Source organism: Haliaeetus leucocephalus, unplaced genomic scaffold, assembly GCF_000737465.1.
Source record: "Haliaeetus leucocephalus isolate CR32 unplaced genomic scaffold, Haliaeetus_leucocephalus-4.0 Scaffold206, whole genome shotgun sequence".
Classification (NCBI taxonomy): domain Eukaryota; kingdom Metazoa; phylum Chordata; class Aves; order Accipitriformes; family Accipitridae; genus Haliaeetus; species Haliaeetus leucocephalus.
Window position 1 is genome coordinate 8,053,146 of NW_010972642.1, and position 18,832 is coordinate 8,071,977.

The 18,832-nt window shown below is 40.7% G+C and overlaps 1 protein-coding gene across 1 annotated transcript in view; it reads left to right on the forward strand.

Annotated features, from left to right (window-relative positions):
- Nucleotides 1–379: 379 nt before the first annotated feature.
- The window catches only part of FGD4 (FYVE, RhoGEF and PH domain containing 4), a 73,610-nt gene continuing 55,157 nt past the window's right edge, over nt 380–18,832 (forward strand). Inside the window, exon 1 of the mRNA XM_010566238.1 lies at nt 380–449. Within this exon, the coding sequence (XP_010564540.1) occupies nt 440–449 (10 nt within the window). The 5' untranslated portion in view covers nt 380–439. The remainder of the gene's footprint in view (nt 450–18,832) is intronic.

The window sequence follows — 18,832 nt, forward strand, 5'->3', positions numbered from 1 at the left end:
GTGACAGCCATTCTGCATTGCCAGAGCTGCCCTTTATTTTCTTAAGAAGTGAGTGTTCTGAAAAGGTCTTAAAGATGTGACTGGAATGTAGCTTATATAATGTGGAATAGAACACAGCTATAGAGTTCTTGTTATTGATGGCAGTGAGTCAAGTGAATCTTGACCTGTAAGGATTTTATTTCTTTTTAAAGAAACATTTTCTTTAAGTGCCCACTCGCACAATCTGCTGTAAGTATGTGTTGAAATATTTCTTGTTGCTTATTTCCTGAGCTATGTCAGTAAGTTATGAAATTCAGAACTTCCTTTTATATATAATGAGTTGATAATGTTCATTCTATGCCCAGTTTAAGGACTGTCTCCTAGATGGGTAGAGTTACTTGCATGAAAACATTGGAATGTAAGGATTTCTGCTCACGGTAATGACGTTCCTATATAAGGCATGGGTAGCTGTAAGTAAACCTCTTTTTGCCTGTTTTTTTAATAGTTTACTGGTTTTGAAGTAAATTTGTGACCTGTGGGCGAGTCTCAGGAATATTTGAAAATAAAGATACACATAGTTTTCTCATCCTGGCCTGTAGCTGATATACTTAAGATATCTTTTAAAGAATTAGAAGACAGCAGGAGTCAAGTAAGTTCTCCAGTAGCCTGTGATCAAACTTGTCTGTGCAGGAGTGCATTCTGTCGTCTAGATCTAGTTTTTCTGCTAATATCAAATAGAAAGTATGTTTCTTGCCGTCATTGAGGAAGGAGAAGTCATCTGTCAGCATCCAAGGGCAGTTGCACTGAACTGAATTCTCATCGCTAGGATGAGCAGCAGCGGAAGCAGAACGCGAGTGTGTTGATCCAAGGCAGCTATCCCCGCAATGAGAAGCTGAATCTTGTGACCTTCCTCACAGCACACGATGGATTTGTGTTCAAATTTGAACTTATTTTCTGACACTTTCCTAACCTTTCCTTCCTATTTTTCTGTCACATGCAGTCTGAGAATAGTGATGATCTTTGAGACTATGGATGGGAGGGAAGTGGTGCATGTCACTACAGCCCACCCACATCATTAGCTAGCAGTGCATCGCCAAATGTTCTGTTTTCTTGAAAGTAAAGTTTAGATAGTACTTATATCTACTAGAGTGCCTGTATTCTAGCTGTTTAAAATGTAAGTACAGGCAGACTGGATGGAGAGTATTTCGTTGTAGTGTATATATACACTATATATATATGTTTGCACTATATTGTATTAGTTGAGGGACATAGAAATGCAGTTAAATATTCACCCCTGTTTTTACTGTGTGATTTTTGACTCCATGAGCTCACCAGTGCTATAGCAAAGGCAATCAAAATTTCAAAAGTGTTTCCAAAGGTTTTTTTGGTGAGCAAGATCAGTTTATTAGTTCCACTTTGTACGTATATATGTCAGTCAGTCATTTCTCAGAATGTGTAGGAGTCTTTCTTTGTAGGTATGTCTTGATTTATGTTGTTTAATTTTTTCCTTATCCTTAGGTGTAGTAAGTACTTCTGCAGTTAAAGACAAACTATGAAAAGTCTAGATCTCTCAAGGTGTTGGAGTGACCCCATGTGCTAATATCCTTCCCCCGCCCCTTGTAGCAAAAGAATAAAATCCTTGAAAGCTATGGCTCCCTCTTTGTTGTGTTGTATGATAATAATAATAAAAGCCTCCATGATATTCTTACTGCAAATGAAATGCTGTACAGTAATAGGCTATCCTGGGCCTATTACTTATATTGCAAATAATCTGAAAAAGAGAGAACCTGTGGTTTTGTGCTGTATGCCTCTAATGCCATATATCTGTCATGGGTCCACCTGAAGTCCCAACTGTGACCAAGACCCCGTTCTAAATAGTCTCTGCCAAAGCCTTCATTTTTTTGCAGCTGTGAAACTGGCTGCTCATCCTTGTGGGAGGAGGTAGACTACAAAGAGAACTTTTGAGCCATTTAAATATATACAAAATAAAACCAGGAATATTTGGGGTGACTCAAAGAAACACACAGTTACTGTCGCCTAAGTGGTACTATAAATTTGCATCTTAAAAAAGCTAACTCACTTGTGCGAGCTGGCATGGGAGGTAGGTGGAATTTTTAGCTTTTGTTGGTGTGACCTTCACAGCTGCCATTAAATCCTGCAATACTGTTTTTCCTTCCTCTTGGCAGTGCTGTCAGCTGTGGGCATGGATGGGGCATCCTCCATGATTGCCTGATCAAATACCCAAGCCTGGTTTCTTTAGGCAGTTTACTGCTGGCTGATCTGTTGACCTGCTGAAAGAGCTTCAGGCTAGGGAAAAGCAAGGTGTTTTATAAAAGTGATCTGTTATTCGGTCAGAAAGCTGTTACAGGTTGCTCAGAAAAGTGTTTGTGTTGGTGGTGTTGTCTAGAGACACAGGTGTTTCTAGATCTTAGAAATCTGTGGCAAAGTGGTGCCTGCTGAGTTTGGAGAGGAATTTCAATCGAATCAATGTGAATTATGTGAGTGGGTCTGCTAACTGTGTTTTAAGAGTTTTTCTGGGTTCTTTGCCACTAATAGGTTAGCCACCTGCAGTGGGCTAAAGCACAAGGATGCTGATGTACTATTTAGTACAGCTCAAATACCACAGCTCCTGCTGTACCTCAGATCACCTCTATGAAGCATAAATTAAAGTTCTGGAGTGATAACAACTTTTTTTATTCCCAAGTTTAATTGATGAAATACGAGAACTTCCTGTATCTGCATGAAGGAGACTAGCACACTGAACACCTATAACATCTTTAATTATTTTATGGTAGCATGGTTTCTTTACGTTTCCTTACTCTCCTACTGTTCGTGGTTTTTACTTAAGGATACTTTATAGCGAAGAGAACCTATAGGCCATTCTTCTTCCAGACACACCATTTCTGTCTTTGTTTACAAGTTCTGGTGGGAGTTGTCCAAACCAGAGTATAGAAGAGCAGTCCTGCGGTTCCCATCCAGACTTCTCAGAAACTGTTAGTAAAGCCTAAAGAGAAAGGGAAGCCCTGTGGCCACAATTCCTACCCATGTGCTACACTCTGATGCCTATTCTGCTTTCATTGGGATCTTAACTGGTAAATAAAGAGCAGAGGGCAGAGCCCCTGGGGTTAGGCTCTCCCTCAGAGATGGTTTTACTCTTGCATTGCTCAGAACCACGTCCAAAGAGCTGTCTGCAATCTCTCTTTAAGCCTTGCATGTCTGAGCTTTGGCTGGTTCAGCTGTCAGACGCTGAATGTCAAACCTAGGAGGCTGCTGCTTTTCCATGGAAACGCTCTGTGAAATTGCAGAAATAATCAGACATGTCTGGTGGTTGCTGTGCCTTATTGTTGGATGCTTCCAGACACTGAACTGAATTGTCCTACCTTGACAAACTGAGTTTTCAGCTAAAATCCAGCTCTGCTTTTGTCATCCCTCTTACTTTTTTATTGAATGCAAATGGATTGAAAGGCATTAGTGACACAGTTTATTCTGCTGTTGGAATGTAAGCCCGTTGATGTTGGCTTTCCCTTTCTCTCTGTTCATGCACATCTTGCAAAAGCAGCTCCAGACCTCTTGCTTCTGGATAGGTACCATCAATATGAGCTGTCTCATGCCTTGTACGTGCAAGGCCTGAGCTGCAGTATCCTCTTCAGGGAGGCTGTGCTATCATACATTCTCCTTAACAACTCTTCTGTGCACTACATTTTACTATTGACATACGAATATTCAATGTTTACAAAAAATCCTATTAACTAACTGTTTATTTGTGATCATCAATTTCCAAGAGGATTGTCCTTACTAGAGAAAGGAGTTCTAATCTAGGGTCTTTGGCTTGATGGATTATTCATTTTTAAATTGCTTTTTACATAATTTACTTTCCATAATACTTTAAAATTATATTAATCAATGTGCCTGACTAACTCTAGATGTGCTTTGTTGTTGGCTTTAAAGAAAAAACAATGTCCTTTTCTACAGGCATTACTAACTTGGAGGCACTACTAGTACAGCTCAGTGGGAGAGGTGCCGTAAAGTATTTGGAAACTAAAGTAATTCCAGTTTATGGAATAAGTGTTTCAGTGTATTGGGCTGGTGCTGTTCCTGATCTGAAAATAACTATCTTTGGAGACATAACAGCAGAAGTTTTATTTTTTCTACTTCTATAAGGAATTTAATTTCATAACTTGAAAGTTGTTCTGGAGGACTGCCTATGAAGGAAGGATAACTTTCAGGCTTGTACACCAAATAGGTCACTAAGATGGCCTAGTACGAGCTCTGTCCATGTTTCTTTGTTGTCCTTTAATGATAGTTGCCAAAAATAAACATCCACAGAAATAGCTGTTGTAATATTGGAAGAACGATTGCTGCAATGGATGGCGACAGTCCGTGTCACTGAACTGGTGAGAAGCAGATAGCTCATCTCCCTTCTGTGAATCCCACTTTTGTAAGCAGTAACAGTTTGGAAGGGAAAGGTTTATCACTCAAAACATTGACATTACTTAATCAAACAGTGGCTGTAAGAACAAGAGCAAAACAGTTGCTGCCCTTTCTCCCACGCCCAGCACGCACAAGCTCCCAGGCTACATGGGCACCCTGTGAAAGAAGAAGAAACTCCATAGTCTTATTTCTGTTACACTGAGGAAGCATGTGCCGATGCAAAACCGTGGGATCTGAAAACATTTGGGAAGCAAGGGGAGTGCAGCTCTCCAGGCATGAGGTCTCCATTTGCTTTATAACTGCAGAGGTGCTGCTGAGGAAGCATTTGCTGCCTGCAGGGCTTAATTCATTGCTTTCCTTCTGCAAAGTACCATGTTTTTTTAATTTAGGAAAACAGCCAATTGAGGTAAGACTGGAAGAACATCTCTGGCGTACAAAGGGATCTTAAAGGACCAGTGTGGAAGCCTTAGCCCTTCTGTGCTTATCACGATATGTTAATTCTTGGGATTCTGGACAAGAGGAAATTTTACACATTTCAGCCCTTACCATTGCTTACAGAATATTTTTTTATACTCTTAAAAATGTAGACTTCCTGTTTCCCTTGAAGTGAACTTCCTCAATAGCAGATGGTATCAAGTTAAAAGAAATACATACATATTATGTTGAAGTTGCTTTCTTTTTAGAAACAAAGATGATACTATAATAGGCAGATCAATGGTCTATTGTATTGCTTTGTTTCTGGCAGTAACATACAGTTGGTACAAAGGTTGTTTTACTAGAACTCTAAAAACAGGTATGAGGAATGGGCAAAAGTTCAAAACTGTGCATGTGTGAGGCACGTGTGTCGTTTACTTAGATGCTGTGGTTGGCTTTATAAATAAAGCTTTCAAATCTTATGCAGAGAATGGAGACTAACTTCTGGCAATATGCCTTATTCTAAACCCACGTAACTTGTTCTGGATGAACAGATTTTAAGCGGTCATCACAAAAAAAACCCCAACATATCCAATTTGAAAAGCATACATTTCTAAAGCCTAGTTTGAGTCTCCATCAACTTGAGTAAAATACCAAAGTCTTGGTCTATCAGATAGCAGCTGGGACTGGAAAAAGCTGAAGCACATGGTGTCATCATTACAAAAGACAATTCCTTCAGTGGAATCAATTCAGGAGGCAGGATGTCAGCTTGTTGTTTATTTTTCATTAATATCTTCCAACTAAAACCAATTTATTCCTAAACTCCTATCTGTCTCAGACTGGGCCAAAGAATAAGAGGAGATGGCTAAGTTTCCTTTCCCTTGTCCACCCCTCCTCAAAAGAATTTTGGATGTGCTGTTTTCCTCTCCCTTTCAAGTAGTTTGATTGAAACATTTGTCAGATGTACAGAGGATACATGGAGCAATACTAAAAAAGTAACTTACCTATTGCTTCTGCCAAAATTTGTAGTGCATCCTTTCTTTGTATTGCCCCTTTCTTTGTGTGATGGCTGCTCCATCTAGTTTATTCAAATTTTTGCATTGTATCTGTGTAAAATCAGACTTAAGAATTACAGAAATTCCAAGTAAGAAGCTGAAATGGATTCAGACTGCTGTTGCCTTTATTATGCTAGCAATCCTCCTATCAAGAGTACAGCTAGTACTTGTCCAAAAACAGACGGTCTAAGTATTTTTGTCAGTGTCTGGAACAGGTTTTCCAATGCCAAAATTGCTTATAATATTTCAGTAAACAACACCATATTTTTTTTAATACAAAGTTAGAATTAACATAAATCTAGGAGATTACTTCGTAGGAGGTGTCTTTCATGAAGGAAAAAAACCAATCTGAAACTGAACTTGAATCCCTGTAATTCTGAAGTCAGTCTGTCTGCCAAGAATTGTAATTGCTAGAGGTTTTTTCCAGAGATGCATAAATATGTAAAATCTATTAGTACATTAAAACTAATTTCTGAGCCATGGTCTTTATTTTTAAGAGGCAAACCAAGAAATGCTATCGGTGTTTCATAACGCCTAAACACTGAAAAGTTTTTATTATTAACAATTGGCAAGTTAAATAGGAAATTGGCTTCCTTCCTTACATTATTTTACCCGTGTTGCTGATGGATGATTAGGTTTGGTGTCCGTGGTTGCTTAAGAAATTTTTGGTGATGTAAAGATTGCTTATTTAGAGGAATAAAATGGGTTTAAATTGGCAGCATGAGTCAGAATGATCTACTAGTCCTGGAGGGGAAGTCGGCAGACTTGGGTTTGGTCCCGTGCCTGTCACTGGTACGCGCAGCACCCTTGTGAGCTGTGTGAGTCCCCTCCGAAGTCTGGGTCCTCTTTAGCTGCCGTGCTTTCCGTGGTGGGGACTCTCCTATGGCTTATGGGTACTTAAGCCCTTTCTACAGCGATCTGAGGGGCTTCCAGTGTTAATGCGCTAGCAGTTTAATAGTGGTGTCTTTCACCAATGCAAGAAAAACTTAACTGTGCTTGGTGTGAAATGAAACTAACTTCCTTATGCAGTGAGGATGAAGAAAACTGAAAATTTGGGGGTGGGGGGAAGAAAATTACTGAACTCTGTGCCTGGAGCCACACAGAGGAAAAAGATGGGTGTTTTTGTAATGATGGGTTCCAGCACAGGGTTTTTCAGTCTTTTACAGGAACAAACTGCCCTGCAGGACCAACTACAAGATCAAAGGTGCCATTAAGGGTGAAAGGAAGCCATTTTCCCTTTTTCAAAAGAATAACTCAGCAGACCTAAGTTAGCATGTAGGAACTTGAAGTCCAAATTTGGCTTAGCTGAGTAAAATTACCCACGTTTTTTTGACGCACTGTTAGTCATATGTGCTGCGTGGTTTTGAGAGTGAGGGAGAGAAAGTTTGAATGCGTCAACAGAGTCAGTCCACAGACTACCGTGCTGCGTGCTTTTTCACGTCCAGTGGTTCTAACCTTAAATATTTTGAGATGTGGTGCTGTGCAAGTCATCAGTATTTAAAGCCTTAATATGTTCTTTCAAAGCTCTTTCTATTTTGCAGACAAGATCATTATCGGTTGGTTAAGAAAAGCCACTTCCCTTTCCCCTCCAGATGATGTTGGTGGGAATTTCACCAAGCTGGTGCATGCCATCGGTGTAGGTGTGTAGCTGCGCAGGATTTGGCCCGGTGAGAGCAGTGGTTTCGGGCACAGCTTTGATGCAAAAAAAGGCTTTTCCAGACACGCCCCCCCCCCCCCCTCCCCCGGCAGTCTGGTTGTGCGGCAGGGAGAGACAGCAGTTTTGCCTGCTGCTGAATCAGCATTGGTCTTGGCAGATGTGGAGCAGATAAGCCTGGCAGAAGCCCTAAGACCAAAAGCAAGGGGCCGCGCAGTTCCTGTTGAGGAAAACCCAGGCTGGGAGATTACGGTATTCTTGAGGGGAGCAATTTCAAGGTCTGGGAGATAGAGATCAGGCAGCAAACATTCCCATCGTGCCGAAATCAAATGCATTCGGGGGAAATAAGACTGCCTTCAGAAAACAATCTTGTCAGGGAAAAACAGTCATCCGCTAATTTCTCTGAGCCCTCTGTCTTAATAGTAAATGAAAACTCTCACTAGCTTCGCCTCCATCTTAGCATGTGTTTTACCCCCCGTTCCCCCCTGCGCGAGGCGGGAATAGGCAGCGTCAAGGTTAAACCCGGTCTCAAGCTTTTGTGAAGGTGTTCTGCCTGCTTGCGAAGGCAAGGCACCTGCTAGGCATGCCCAGTGAGCGTTAGGAGCTGGCTCTCCCTTCACTAAGGCTTTGCAAGGCTGAAGCACAAAGAGCGCTTGTTGCCCAGTCCCCGAGAGTCTCCCAGTGCTACCACTAGCTGGGGAGGACTGGTTACCATGGAGGCTGCCATCTGTTCGCTCCCCGCTGGAATGTGATTATCCTTGCTGGGTTGGGAACCAGCAAAAGCAGGGGAGCGTGTGCTGTCGGCAATTATCTGCAATGGAGTGCGTTAATGGAAGGCTGGAATTAGCTAGCTGGAGGAGCACATAAAAGGATTTTACCAAAACTATTAACGATTTCTAGCCAAGAGGAGTAAGCTTTTTGCAAGGTCAGTACTAAATTCATTATGTACATAGGTAGGTAATTTTTAATTGGTGCAGTGGCTTTATGATTTCAGGACGGTAGCACCACGGAAATAATGCTTATTGTTAAGAGGGTGTGGGGGGGAATTGTATTTTAAAGATCTTTGTTTGTCTGTTTCAGTTCAAGCAGTTTAATTTGGGGTTGTTAAAGTAGTAAGTCAGAACAATAACTGGCCAAACTGACACAAATGGAGCAATTTGTATCTCTTGTCTTTATGAAATGCTGTTCGCTGCCAAATCTGTTTTGATTTACATGCCTTTTCACGCTGATTGCTTTTTGTCTGAGTGATTTCTTTTTGGATGTGATACATGTGTGGTTTTTGTACTGGCATGAAGGGTGAGATGAGGGGAAAATGTTCAAACAGAGCTGGCGATACAATAGATGTTTAGCGTGTTTTATGCAGTTTGCTCAGAGGAAGCAGCGTAAGGGAGGCAGAATGCAGGAGCAGGCTTTCCACTCTTCGTTCCCACCCTCTGCCCCTCTTTGCAACTCCCCAACTGACCAAACGTTTCGGACTCTTTCTCTTATAGAACTTAATTGTATGGAGACATGAGTTTTCAGGATACTCTGCAAATATTGTGACTGTTTTGATGGCAGGATTTCATTTAAAGGGGAAGATAAAATTAGAAATATATGCTTGTAAGGCTTTTGTGTCCTATAAAAGACATTTTTTGTTGTGCTGTAGTAGCTAGGAATATTAATTTTTTTCATAATAAATGCATGATGAACATTTGTGTGCAGTTCAAATTACTGACTTAAACGAGGGGCATTAAAATTGATTTGTAGCCCAAATAGACAAAATGTTACTTCAGCAGATAATTTTAGTCATGTATGGGCTTTCCCTTTTGAAATAAAGCTCTTACGCTGCATCCTTCTTGCCAGGACTGCCATTTTTATTTGGTACAGGGGAGGACACTACTAGAGGCTTTTAATTAAAACTGTGTCAGTCCTAATCCCACCGATCTGCCCTCTGCTTTTATGCACTTAAAATGTCAGTGCGTTGGAGTCTGGGAGCAAAGTTACCAATGGAGTTAAGTCACGACTGCAACATATTTGACTAGGATGAATTTTTAACCTACAAGATGCTTTCCAAATCTTGGTCCCTAACAAAAGTGTGTGTGTGTGAGGTTGAGGGGGGTTTAATTTCTTGGAGTACTTTACCTGTTTGTAGTGTATGAGCTTTTCCTGTGCTTGTGTGAGCCTGGTATATATACCTGAAGTCCTTTCAGACATCGTGTCACACTCACACGTTGGTGGAACAGGGTGAGCACTCTTAATAGAAGCCGTATCATCTTGTAATTAAAAAGAACCTTTTTTTTTAACTGCTTCCTTCTCCAGAATTTAAGTATTGCATGGCCCTGAAGTGGGTGATTTATGCAAAACTTGCTTTTAATAGGCTGCAGTGCACTTGTTCACACATGCAAGTTGCAGGTCTGTAATTCTGTTGTTAAAAAGAGCACAGGAGGCAGATTGGCTTTTGTGCTTGAAAAGAGATTAGACTTTCACCCTTCAGACCCTATGCTGAACCTAGCTGAAGGGAAAGGCAGGGCAACTGCCCCAAGGTTATTCATAGTAGCTGGTGTGGGATATGTTTCTGTTCCCCAGTCTGTTTCTAGTAAGGTAGCTGTTGCCTACAGGATTTGCTGTCGCTGTGGTTGTGAATTAATGTCTCATTGGCAAGTCTTCGCAGAGAGCGACAATCATATCGACATAATGTAATGGCTTGTATACCCCTTCCGGAGGTGATTTCTCCTGATCGCTAGTTGATGGTGTGCTGAGAAGCTTGCTTTTCCACTGCCTTTGCTAAACCTGTTTCAAGGATAAATAGGGGACTTCACGTTTGGCATTCTCCAGCTCTTATTATATTCTCTGATGAGCACCATGTAAATATCCAAATAGTCTTGAGCAAACAATTTTTTTTATTTCCTTCTTGAATAGTTTTTATGTGGTTGTTGAGTACTATTTTTTTTTCTTATTAATTTTTACTTTAGGTCACTAGGTCAGCGTTGATTTGTGGATGCAGGATTTAAAGGCTAGACACTCTTTAATCCATTTGAGCATCTGGCCTCTCATAGTAGACATCCCATTTCCATGTAACAGAGGAACTGGTAAATGTCTGTTTGAAATTAATGATTATTTTTTTTTTTAAGATTTTTTTTTTTCTGTCTTTGGTGGGTTATTACAAGTGGCTCTGATGTTTATGCTTAATGCAAACAAATGAGGGTCAGTGTAATCTGCTACATGATCACTTGAAGGAGATTTATTCTAAAACACAGGCTTTGGGGCCAGCAGAGGTGATGGGTCATACTGAGTAGTGATTTGTTTTTAAGAAGGTAAGCTCAATTTAGGTAGATCATCTCGCAAAAAAAGACATTTTGAATGAGCTCCCAACTAAATAGTGTCTAGAAATACAACCTAGTATACACTGGGCTCATCATAATCTTGTTTATAATATCTGTACATACTAAGCTTTCAGGAAACTTGTCATTAAATGGTAAAATCCTGAGTCAATATATAGGAAGCTGGCTTGCATATAAATGGTCACAATTGTTTTCTTCAAACAGACAAGTCTTTCTGCTTTTCACTTGACACATGACTGTGGAATGCTGTTTGACATGACTTGGATTTATTTATACATTGTGTTCAGGCTGCTACTTGGCAGAGCTTTTAAACATGCTGAGTTTTCAATACACTTTTTTTTGTGCTGTTTACTTGTGTATTCTGAACATTAAAACAAACAAACAAAAAAGCCCAGGCTCTGTAGTGCCTCCTTATAGCAGCGTGGCTATTTGAAGGTTAAAGCCTGCAGCTCCCTCTGAAGGGTCAACTGTTTTGGAAAGTCCTGGTGCCTGTTTACAAACTGTTCTCTTTGCAGCTCCCATGAAATAATGGAGTCCTCAGGATGCTGGGTGTGGGAGGATAAACCTGCTGACACAGGCACTGCTGCTGTTGGTCTGTTTGCCGGGCCCTAGTCATGTCAAATTGCTTGCATCTTTTATGCTTTGTATGGGTGGGGACAAAATGCAGGCATTAACACTTTTTTCACGATGCTAGAAATTGCTGTACCAGATTTTAGAAAACATCAAATTTGTTGAATTTCTTCTAAAGCAGATCACTGTACTACATCGGTGCAGTGAGACTGTAAGTAACAAAATGTTGAGGGACTGGCAATGTGCACATTAATGACAGGTCTATGAGTTGTGGCAGGTTTTTTCAGTCTTTCCTAGAGGTGCTTACATTTAGTACAGAAGTACTTTTGTCCTTCCTAGTTGAAGAACCAGAAGACTCGGAGCTGGTCTGCAAATGACCTCAGAAAACATTCCTCCCAGGTAATCCTTGTTCACAGTTGGGAGAAGAACAGGGTGGGGATAAACGACTGCATGCCAGCAACAGAGTATCTTGAAGTGGAATTATTTCTAAGGTTTTTTTCTCAGTTCATCTGGTTGTTTTTACTATATGCAATAATAAGCTGTTCATTTTAAGTGTAAAATTACTACTTAACTAACTTAACTGACTTACTGCTTAACTTGACTGATAGAAACATGGGCATTGTTTACTTTTTGATGAATATCTGGGAAAAGTGAGTACTTGAGTACATTTGGGAATGTGGAGCTCAGGACTGGAAGGAGCTGTTTGGTCACTGAGGAGTTTTTGTGTGGGTTTTTCCCCCGCCCTCAGTCACAGGCAGCCATAAAACTTAAGTCTCATTTAGATGTTCAGTAGACTTTTCTTCTGGCACACTGAGAATTACAGACTGTTACTGGCTATGGGAAACAAACCTTTAAACTGTAGTAAATGACCCAAAGACAATGTTATACTATGCTTCAGAAACCCAGCAAGAAAGACTGAAGTCATTGCCAATGTCATGCAATCACTGTTAGCAGAAAACTTAAGCAGGCACTTGAGAAATGCGCTCTACTATTAGCATGCTGCTTACCTGGACTCAATAGCCACAACCAGTCTCCAGTGCTTCAGAGGAAAGGAAACCCAAAGCAGCCAAATTTTGAATCAGAGGGAAGAATAGTCTAGTCCTGATAGATGGCTACTAGAAGTGCTTTTCCAAGTAGAAGTGCTTTTCCAGCTACTGATCTTTGGAGGATCTTTCACTGCAGCTTTTTTTATGCTTGTTCTTGCCTATCTGTAGACATCTGCTGGCTTGTGTATCCTGTGGACTGTACTTCGGTGCTGGGGTTTTCCCACTACCACAGAAGCACTTTACCTTCATGAAGATCGTATAGATGCAGCTAACCCTGGTATTGAAGAGTGTTGCAACTTGTCTGTTCCACTCACATTTGTAGTAACACTTATTGAAGAAAAAAAAAATAATCCCTGTTCAGGTGCCCAATTAAGTAGTGTCGTGGTTGTTACAGTTCTGAGTATCTGGTTTAGATTTGATAGCTAAGATTGAAACAAAGTATTGTGCCAGCCTTTTTAGCAAAGGTTCATGAACTGGGGATTGAGGCTTCAGAAGACCTGAATTCCAGTCTCTTCTGCAGCTGAAGGTTTTGTTTTGCAGGCATTGAGTAGTGCCATGGGTGGTGGTGTAGTGTATTCCCTGGAGTGGGGTCAAACATAGCTGCTGTTTGAGTAGTAGAAGGAAAATTAGCTCAAGAGCTTGTAATATTACTTGAAAGAACAAGTTGATTCTGTAATGAGTTATTCCTGCAGGGCATGACCTGAACTTATCACCTGGAATTTTTCTTCCTAGTATCTTCTCAGTCCTAGCATCTCTTGCGTGCTCCTACAGCCCTGTCCCATTTCCTACACAAGTCAACTTTTTTTTTCCCCTTCCGTTTCTTAAGGAGGTCACTGATGCTCAGGAAGATGAGTGAAAGCATGAAGTGCCTTTTCTGTAATTCAAAATAGTTTGATGGCTTCCCATATCACGCTTGCAGCAGTTACATTGAGACTGAGATCTATTACCTAGAATAAATAATTTGGTGCTAGTTTTACTAGCATTCAACGTGGTCAAGTATTATATACCTGTTGTTAAGCTCCCTAAAATATCATAAGGGTTCATAGGTAATACAAGATTACCTGTTGCCTTTCTTTAAAGATCCTGTGCTACTTTTCTTTACAGCTGTAATAGTTCTCTGGCAGTTCTATGTGCCAAGGCAGTTTTAATGTCTGTTCTCTTCAGTAGCTCTTGTTCACACCATTGCTTGGGGCATTATGTTGCTGTTATGTCTTGGCCACCCACTGTAATGCAACTGGCAAGTGTTTCTGTCCCTTGGCTTGTCAAGATTTCTGTGCGTAAGTCAGTTTTAACTGTGGAAGCTGCTACAAACAATCTCTTAGATAGCTGCTATATATGCCAAAATAAAATGGAAGATTTAGTGGTGGAATTAAGGCTTTACCTAAGAATTGAAACACAACAGTTAAAATCTAATTCGATGAAATACTCACAGTTAGCAGTGTGAGTACTGTTTGCCCTTAGTAAAGAGGGCAATGCTGCACCCCTCTGCTGTCTGCTAGCATCCTGTTATTTTGGGTGAATGCTCTTTTTAAAAACTTAGTCTAGAACACTGTAGTTGAAGCACCTTGCGCACCAATTTTTCCCCATTTTACCACTTGTTCTGCAAGCCGTGGCCTGGTCTCCGCCATAACAAGTTAATTACTGCTTGCATTTTTTTGTGTGTGTGTGTGCGTGTATGTGTTTATAAAGCTGATTTTACTGATTGTAAAACATCATCTTTCTAAATAATTGACTTAAATTTTCCAGACTTGTCTTATTGCTGATGTTGCTTGTCTTATTGCTGATGTTTCTCTGGTTTGACTGAGAATATTCCAGAATTTTCCTACTGTTGACAAATTCTGAAAACTATAGAATGCTTTTTTGCTTGGTGCTTAACACAGGAGTAAAACTTCAGTTGGTAACTGAGGGCTTTTTTTTATGTATGTGTGTGTCTTCTGTGGAATGTCTTCAGCTTGTGTGATTAGAAGTGTGATATTTCTGCAATCTGATATAGGCATTTTCAGTGCAAAACAATGCATAGGACACAGTCGTGATGAGAGGGAAAAGCTGCTCAATCACATGTGATCTGCTTACAGTTCTGTGAGACTGTAGTCTATTTGTCATGTTTTGATGGAATAAGATTTTCTTTGTAGATCACTGAACCTGCTTTAATCCAGTCTATTGCAAAATCGGGTAGCATTTTAGAATCCTTTTCTATAAGAAAGACAACAAGGAAACTTGTCTGTGTCTGTTTTATAGCTGGCATCATCCCTGATTCTAGGTTTTTAGAGTTCATAGATAGCAGTTCAAGAACTGTGGGGGAAAGCTTATTGATTGCTTTTGTGTTAAAATAAATGATGAAAAGCTATTACCATCTGGCTGATGAGGTCTGGGGTGTGGATAGCAATAATTTAAAGGAAATTAGAGTTTCATTAGTGTAGATGCGATCTCTGTGAAGGCTTTGTTTAACTATCAGCACAACTTCACTATATAAAACAGAGTCACAACTGTCTCTGATCTTGCACCCTTATTGCACCAAAAGCTGAAATACACTTCTACACTCTCATATTTGTAACCCCTGTCTATATTGTTACCTTCCTTTTTTGAAAGAAATTGATTTGAGGAATTCCTTTTGATTACTTTTCTCTGGTTGCTTGAGATATGCAAGGCTGGATGGACTGGAAAAAAGCAGTACTATGTATGAATGGCAGGGGAGAAAAAGCTCTGTAAAGAAGGTCCTGATTTGCTGACAATCCTATATGTACTAGTTTAAATTGACTCTAACAGGACAAAGTTAGGAGACTAAAGCTGTTTATATATTTGAGGCAGAAGGAAATAGTCATGAACAGATACTGGAATTCTTTGTCTTGAGACCTGATCTAGTGAAGGATGTCCCTTCCCATGCAGGCGAGCTGAACTTTAAAGCTGATCTTTAAAGGTCCCTTCCCACCCAAACCATTCTATGATTCTATGATTTTTAGGAACTGATGTGTTCTGGAGAAAGTTAGTCTGATGCTTTTTGTAATGTGACAGGGAGGACAGAGAAGGGTGGAAGGGGAAGGGCAAATGTGTTGTGCCACCAAGTTTCTCTTCCCCAGAAGCATGGAATCAGAGTTAAGGTAGTTAATACTAGATTGAAAATGCCCATATTGTCACATATTCTGTGCAGGAAATATAAATGGGATTCAGAAAAAGACTAAACAAATTCATGGTGCATTTCCAGCAGCTGGTAAAATACGGTTGCACAAATGCATCTGCTGATGTGTGTGATCCCTAAACAACTGATGCTGGAAGCCATGGGGATTGAGGGGAAAGATCATTGTGTGTTTGCTGCCTTCTACTGTAGGTTACCCAAACATTTACTACTGCTTCTTTTCAGACACAGAATATTTGATTGAATCGTTTTTTATTTTTTTTCTGGACCACTGTTCATATGCTCTTATCTACTCCAGAAATGTACCGATATATTCTACTTTGGTGTTTATTGTGAATCTTCCATCCTGTTTTTTATTAACTCAAACCAAGGATAATTTGTACTTTATTTTTAGTATCCATCACTGCCCAAACTTGTTTTTTATATGGAAGCAAAATCACGGTCGCTGCGTTCTCTGACCTGTTTCACCTGTGAGTCTCTGTACTGTTTGGATTTCTAATGTGACAAGGGTAATTAAGCTATGGATTCAGCCTTTCACTGTACTGCTGAATCTAAGGAAAATCCTGTGTGGTGGTCTTCCTGGCTTGGGTTGTGGGGGTTTTGGGGGGTACGTGTGTGTTTTGTGTATGTGACCAAAAGCTAAATTAACTGGAAAATGAGAATGTGTGCTCTTAAGCTGTTTTGCAAAGATGTTATATGAGTGATACGTTTAATCTGTGAAGGTGGATAAAGAGGGTGGCACAACACTATTAAGGTAGGTCACAAGCTTTTTCCTCTTCCCTTTTTTCTACCTTTCCTTAAAGAAGGATGTGGGTTTCTGTAGTAACAGCTACAATACGGTCCCCAACTGGTGGAGCACCAGAGCTGCTTTCCTGGCCTAGCACCACCCAGCTCTGCTGGTCTAGCTCTATGTCCTGGCTGGCAGGAGAGCACAGCGGCAAGCAGGAGTGGCGCTGTCGGAGGTAGTACTGCCGCTGGGGAAGAGGCAGCAGCTGCGGTGGAGGCGGGAGACCTGAAGAAACAGCATTCTCAAGGGGGAAGGCATGGGAAGGAGAAAGCAACGAAGACGATGTGAGAAAAGGCAGAGCTGCAGGGCCCGAGGGTATTCTCTTTATTTATTTGCTAACTGTGTGTTAGTGTAATAGAATGGATAACACTATAAATAGTAATTTCCTCTTCCCTAAATCATAATATGAAGCTTTCTCTCAGTTTTGTAATATATATGTGTATAAAAAGGAGGTATAAGAAACAGTGAACTGTTAAGCCATGTTTTTAAACAGGAGAATTGGCAAATCAAACCCAGTTTGATAAAGGCAAGGCCTTTGACCACTTCCCCCATCTAAAACGAAAAATACTTTAACAATTGCTGATCTTTCTTTGCTAGAGAAGATTAATTGAAAAACGAACCACAGGTTCCTGGATTATTTTTTTTAAGTATGGGAAATACTTTAAGCTACAGAAAAATAGCTTTATATGGTTAGTATAAAACATACAATTGCCATAGCAAAAACACTCCTTTTGTAAACGCTAGTAGAACATACATCAGTGATGTGGCGCTCAATGATCTTTAATATAGTTTTTTGATTTTGTAGAACTACAACCATTTAATTATTTGGAGAGATTTGTAGTTGCTTGTATTACTCTTATGCTTGGACTAAATTGCAGACACCAAGGTGCTACAATGACAAATGCTGTACAAATGTAGGACAAAAAGGCAGGCTTTTCCCCTAAGAACTTTTATTATGTGTCCTTTGGGTTTTTGTGCAGCCACAGGCTTTCTCTTTGGGGCATGTGATACAGGTGAGCTGGAAGAAAAAAAAAAAAAAGATGGAAAAATACTGCTATTTACTTTCTAATTATGGTGTGGTAGTTTTCTTCACACCTGCCTTGCAATTGCTTGTATGAAATCTCCTTGCAAGTGACCCAGGAGAGCTAGGGGAGGGAGTGGTGGAAGAGTTTTTGATTTCAGAAGTGGGAGGGAAATTGCCATTTCAAGAAGCTTGTTTCTGTTTGAGCTGCAGATCCAGAGTCACCCATAGCATTTCTTACTTTGTTGGGGCTAGTTACCTATCTTTTTAAGGTACTATTGTTACTTTTCCTTGTTGCAGTAGTCTTGAATATCCATTCCTAAACTCCCTCCCCACCCAGCCCCCTTCTGTGTGGACTTTTCCTCCTCCCTCCTTTTCCTGGTGGTCACTTGTTTCTGTAGGTAATTTGCTTAATCTAGACATTTTTTCCCCATCTTTTTATTCATTATATACCTGAAAATCTTGAGTTGTCCTACAGCTGTTTCTTGCTTCCTTACATGCCTCTGTGGCAAAGCTTGAAGGATGCAGCTTAACAAGACAGCAAATAACTAGGTCTGCTTCCTGGAAGGATTTTGTTCTTCTCTCTCACTTTCTCCTTCTCTTGACACTGATGCTCATCTGACCCCATGGGTTACCTCAGCCTGCTAAGTTAACAGAACAATCCAAAAGAAAATAAATGCATTTCTGGCAGATAGCAAGCTGAACGGGCTTGCTGCAGTGCCAGACAAGATCCAGTGTAAGGAATAAAACCAGACTCACTAGAGGGAAGCCTGGGGGTGGCACACCAGTGTTTGAGGGACGGTGTGCTAGTGAGGTCCTTCAGTCTGCTGTCTCAGTGGAGGCAGGGGATGGAGGTCCATGTGGCAGCAGACACAAGGGTTATTGATGTGTTAGAAACCGTGGAAGTGCCTGAGAATGGTTGTGCAGGAATTAGAGCTTCTCCCGCCAAAAAGGTGGTGGGATCAGTAGCCCAATTGAAGTGCATTTACACCAATGCATGCAGCATGGGCAGCAAACAGGAGGAGCTGGAAGCCATTGCATAGCTGGGAAATTATGATACAGTTGCAATTGCATAAACATGGTGGGATGACTCACACAACTGGAGTGCTGCAATGGATGGCTATAAACTCTTCAGAAGGGATAGGCAAGGAAGGAGAGCTGCTGGGATAGCCCTGTGTGTTAGGGAGTGTTTTGATTGTCTAGAGCTTAATGATGGTGACGATAGGGTTGAGCGTTTATGGATAAGAGGGGAAAGGCCAACAAGGCGCAGATATCATGGTGGGATTCTGTTATAGACCACCCAACCAGGATGAAGAGGCAGATGAAATATTCTATAAGCAGCTGGGAGAAGTCTCACAATCACTAGTCCTTGTTCTTGTGGGGGACATCAACTTACCAGCTGTCTGCTGGAAATACAATACA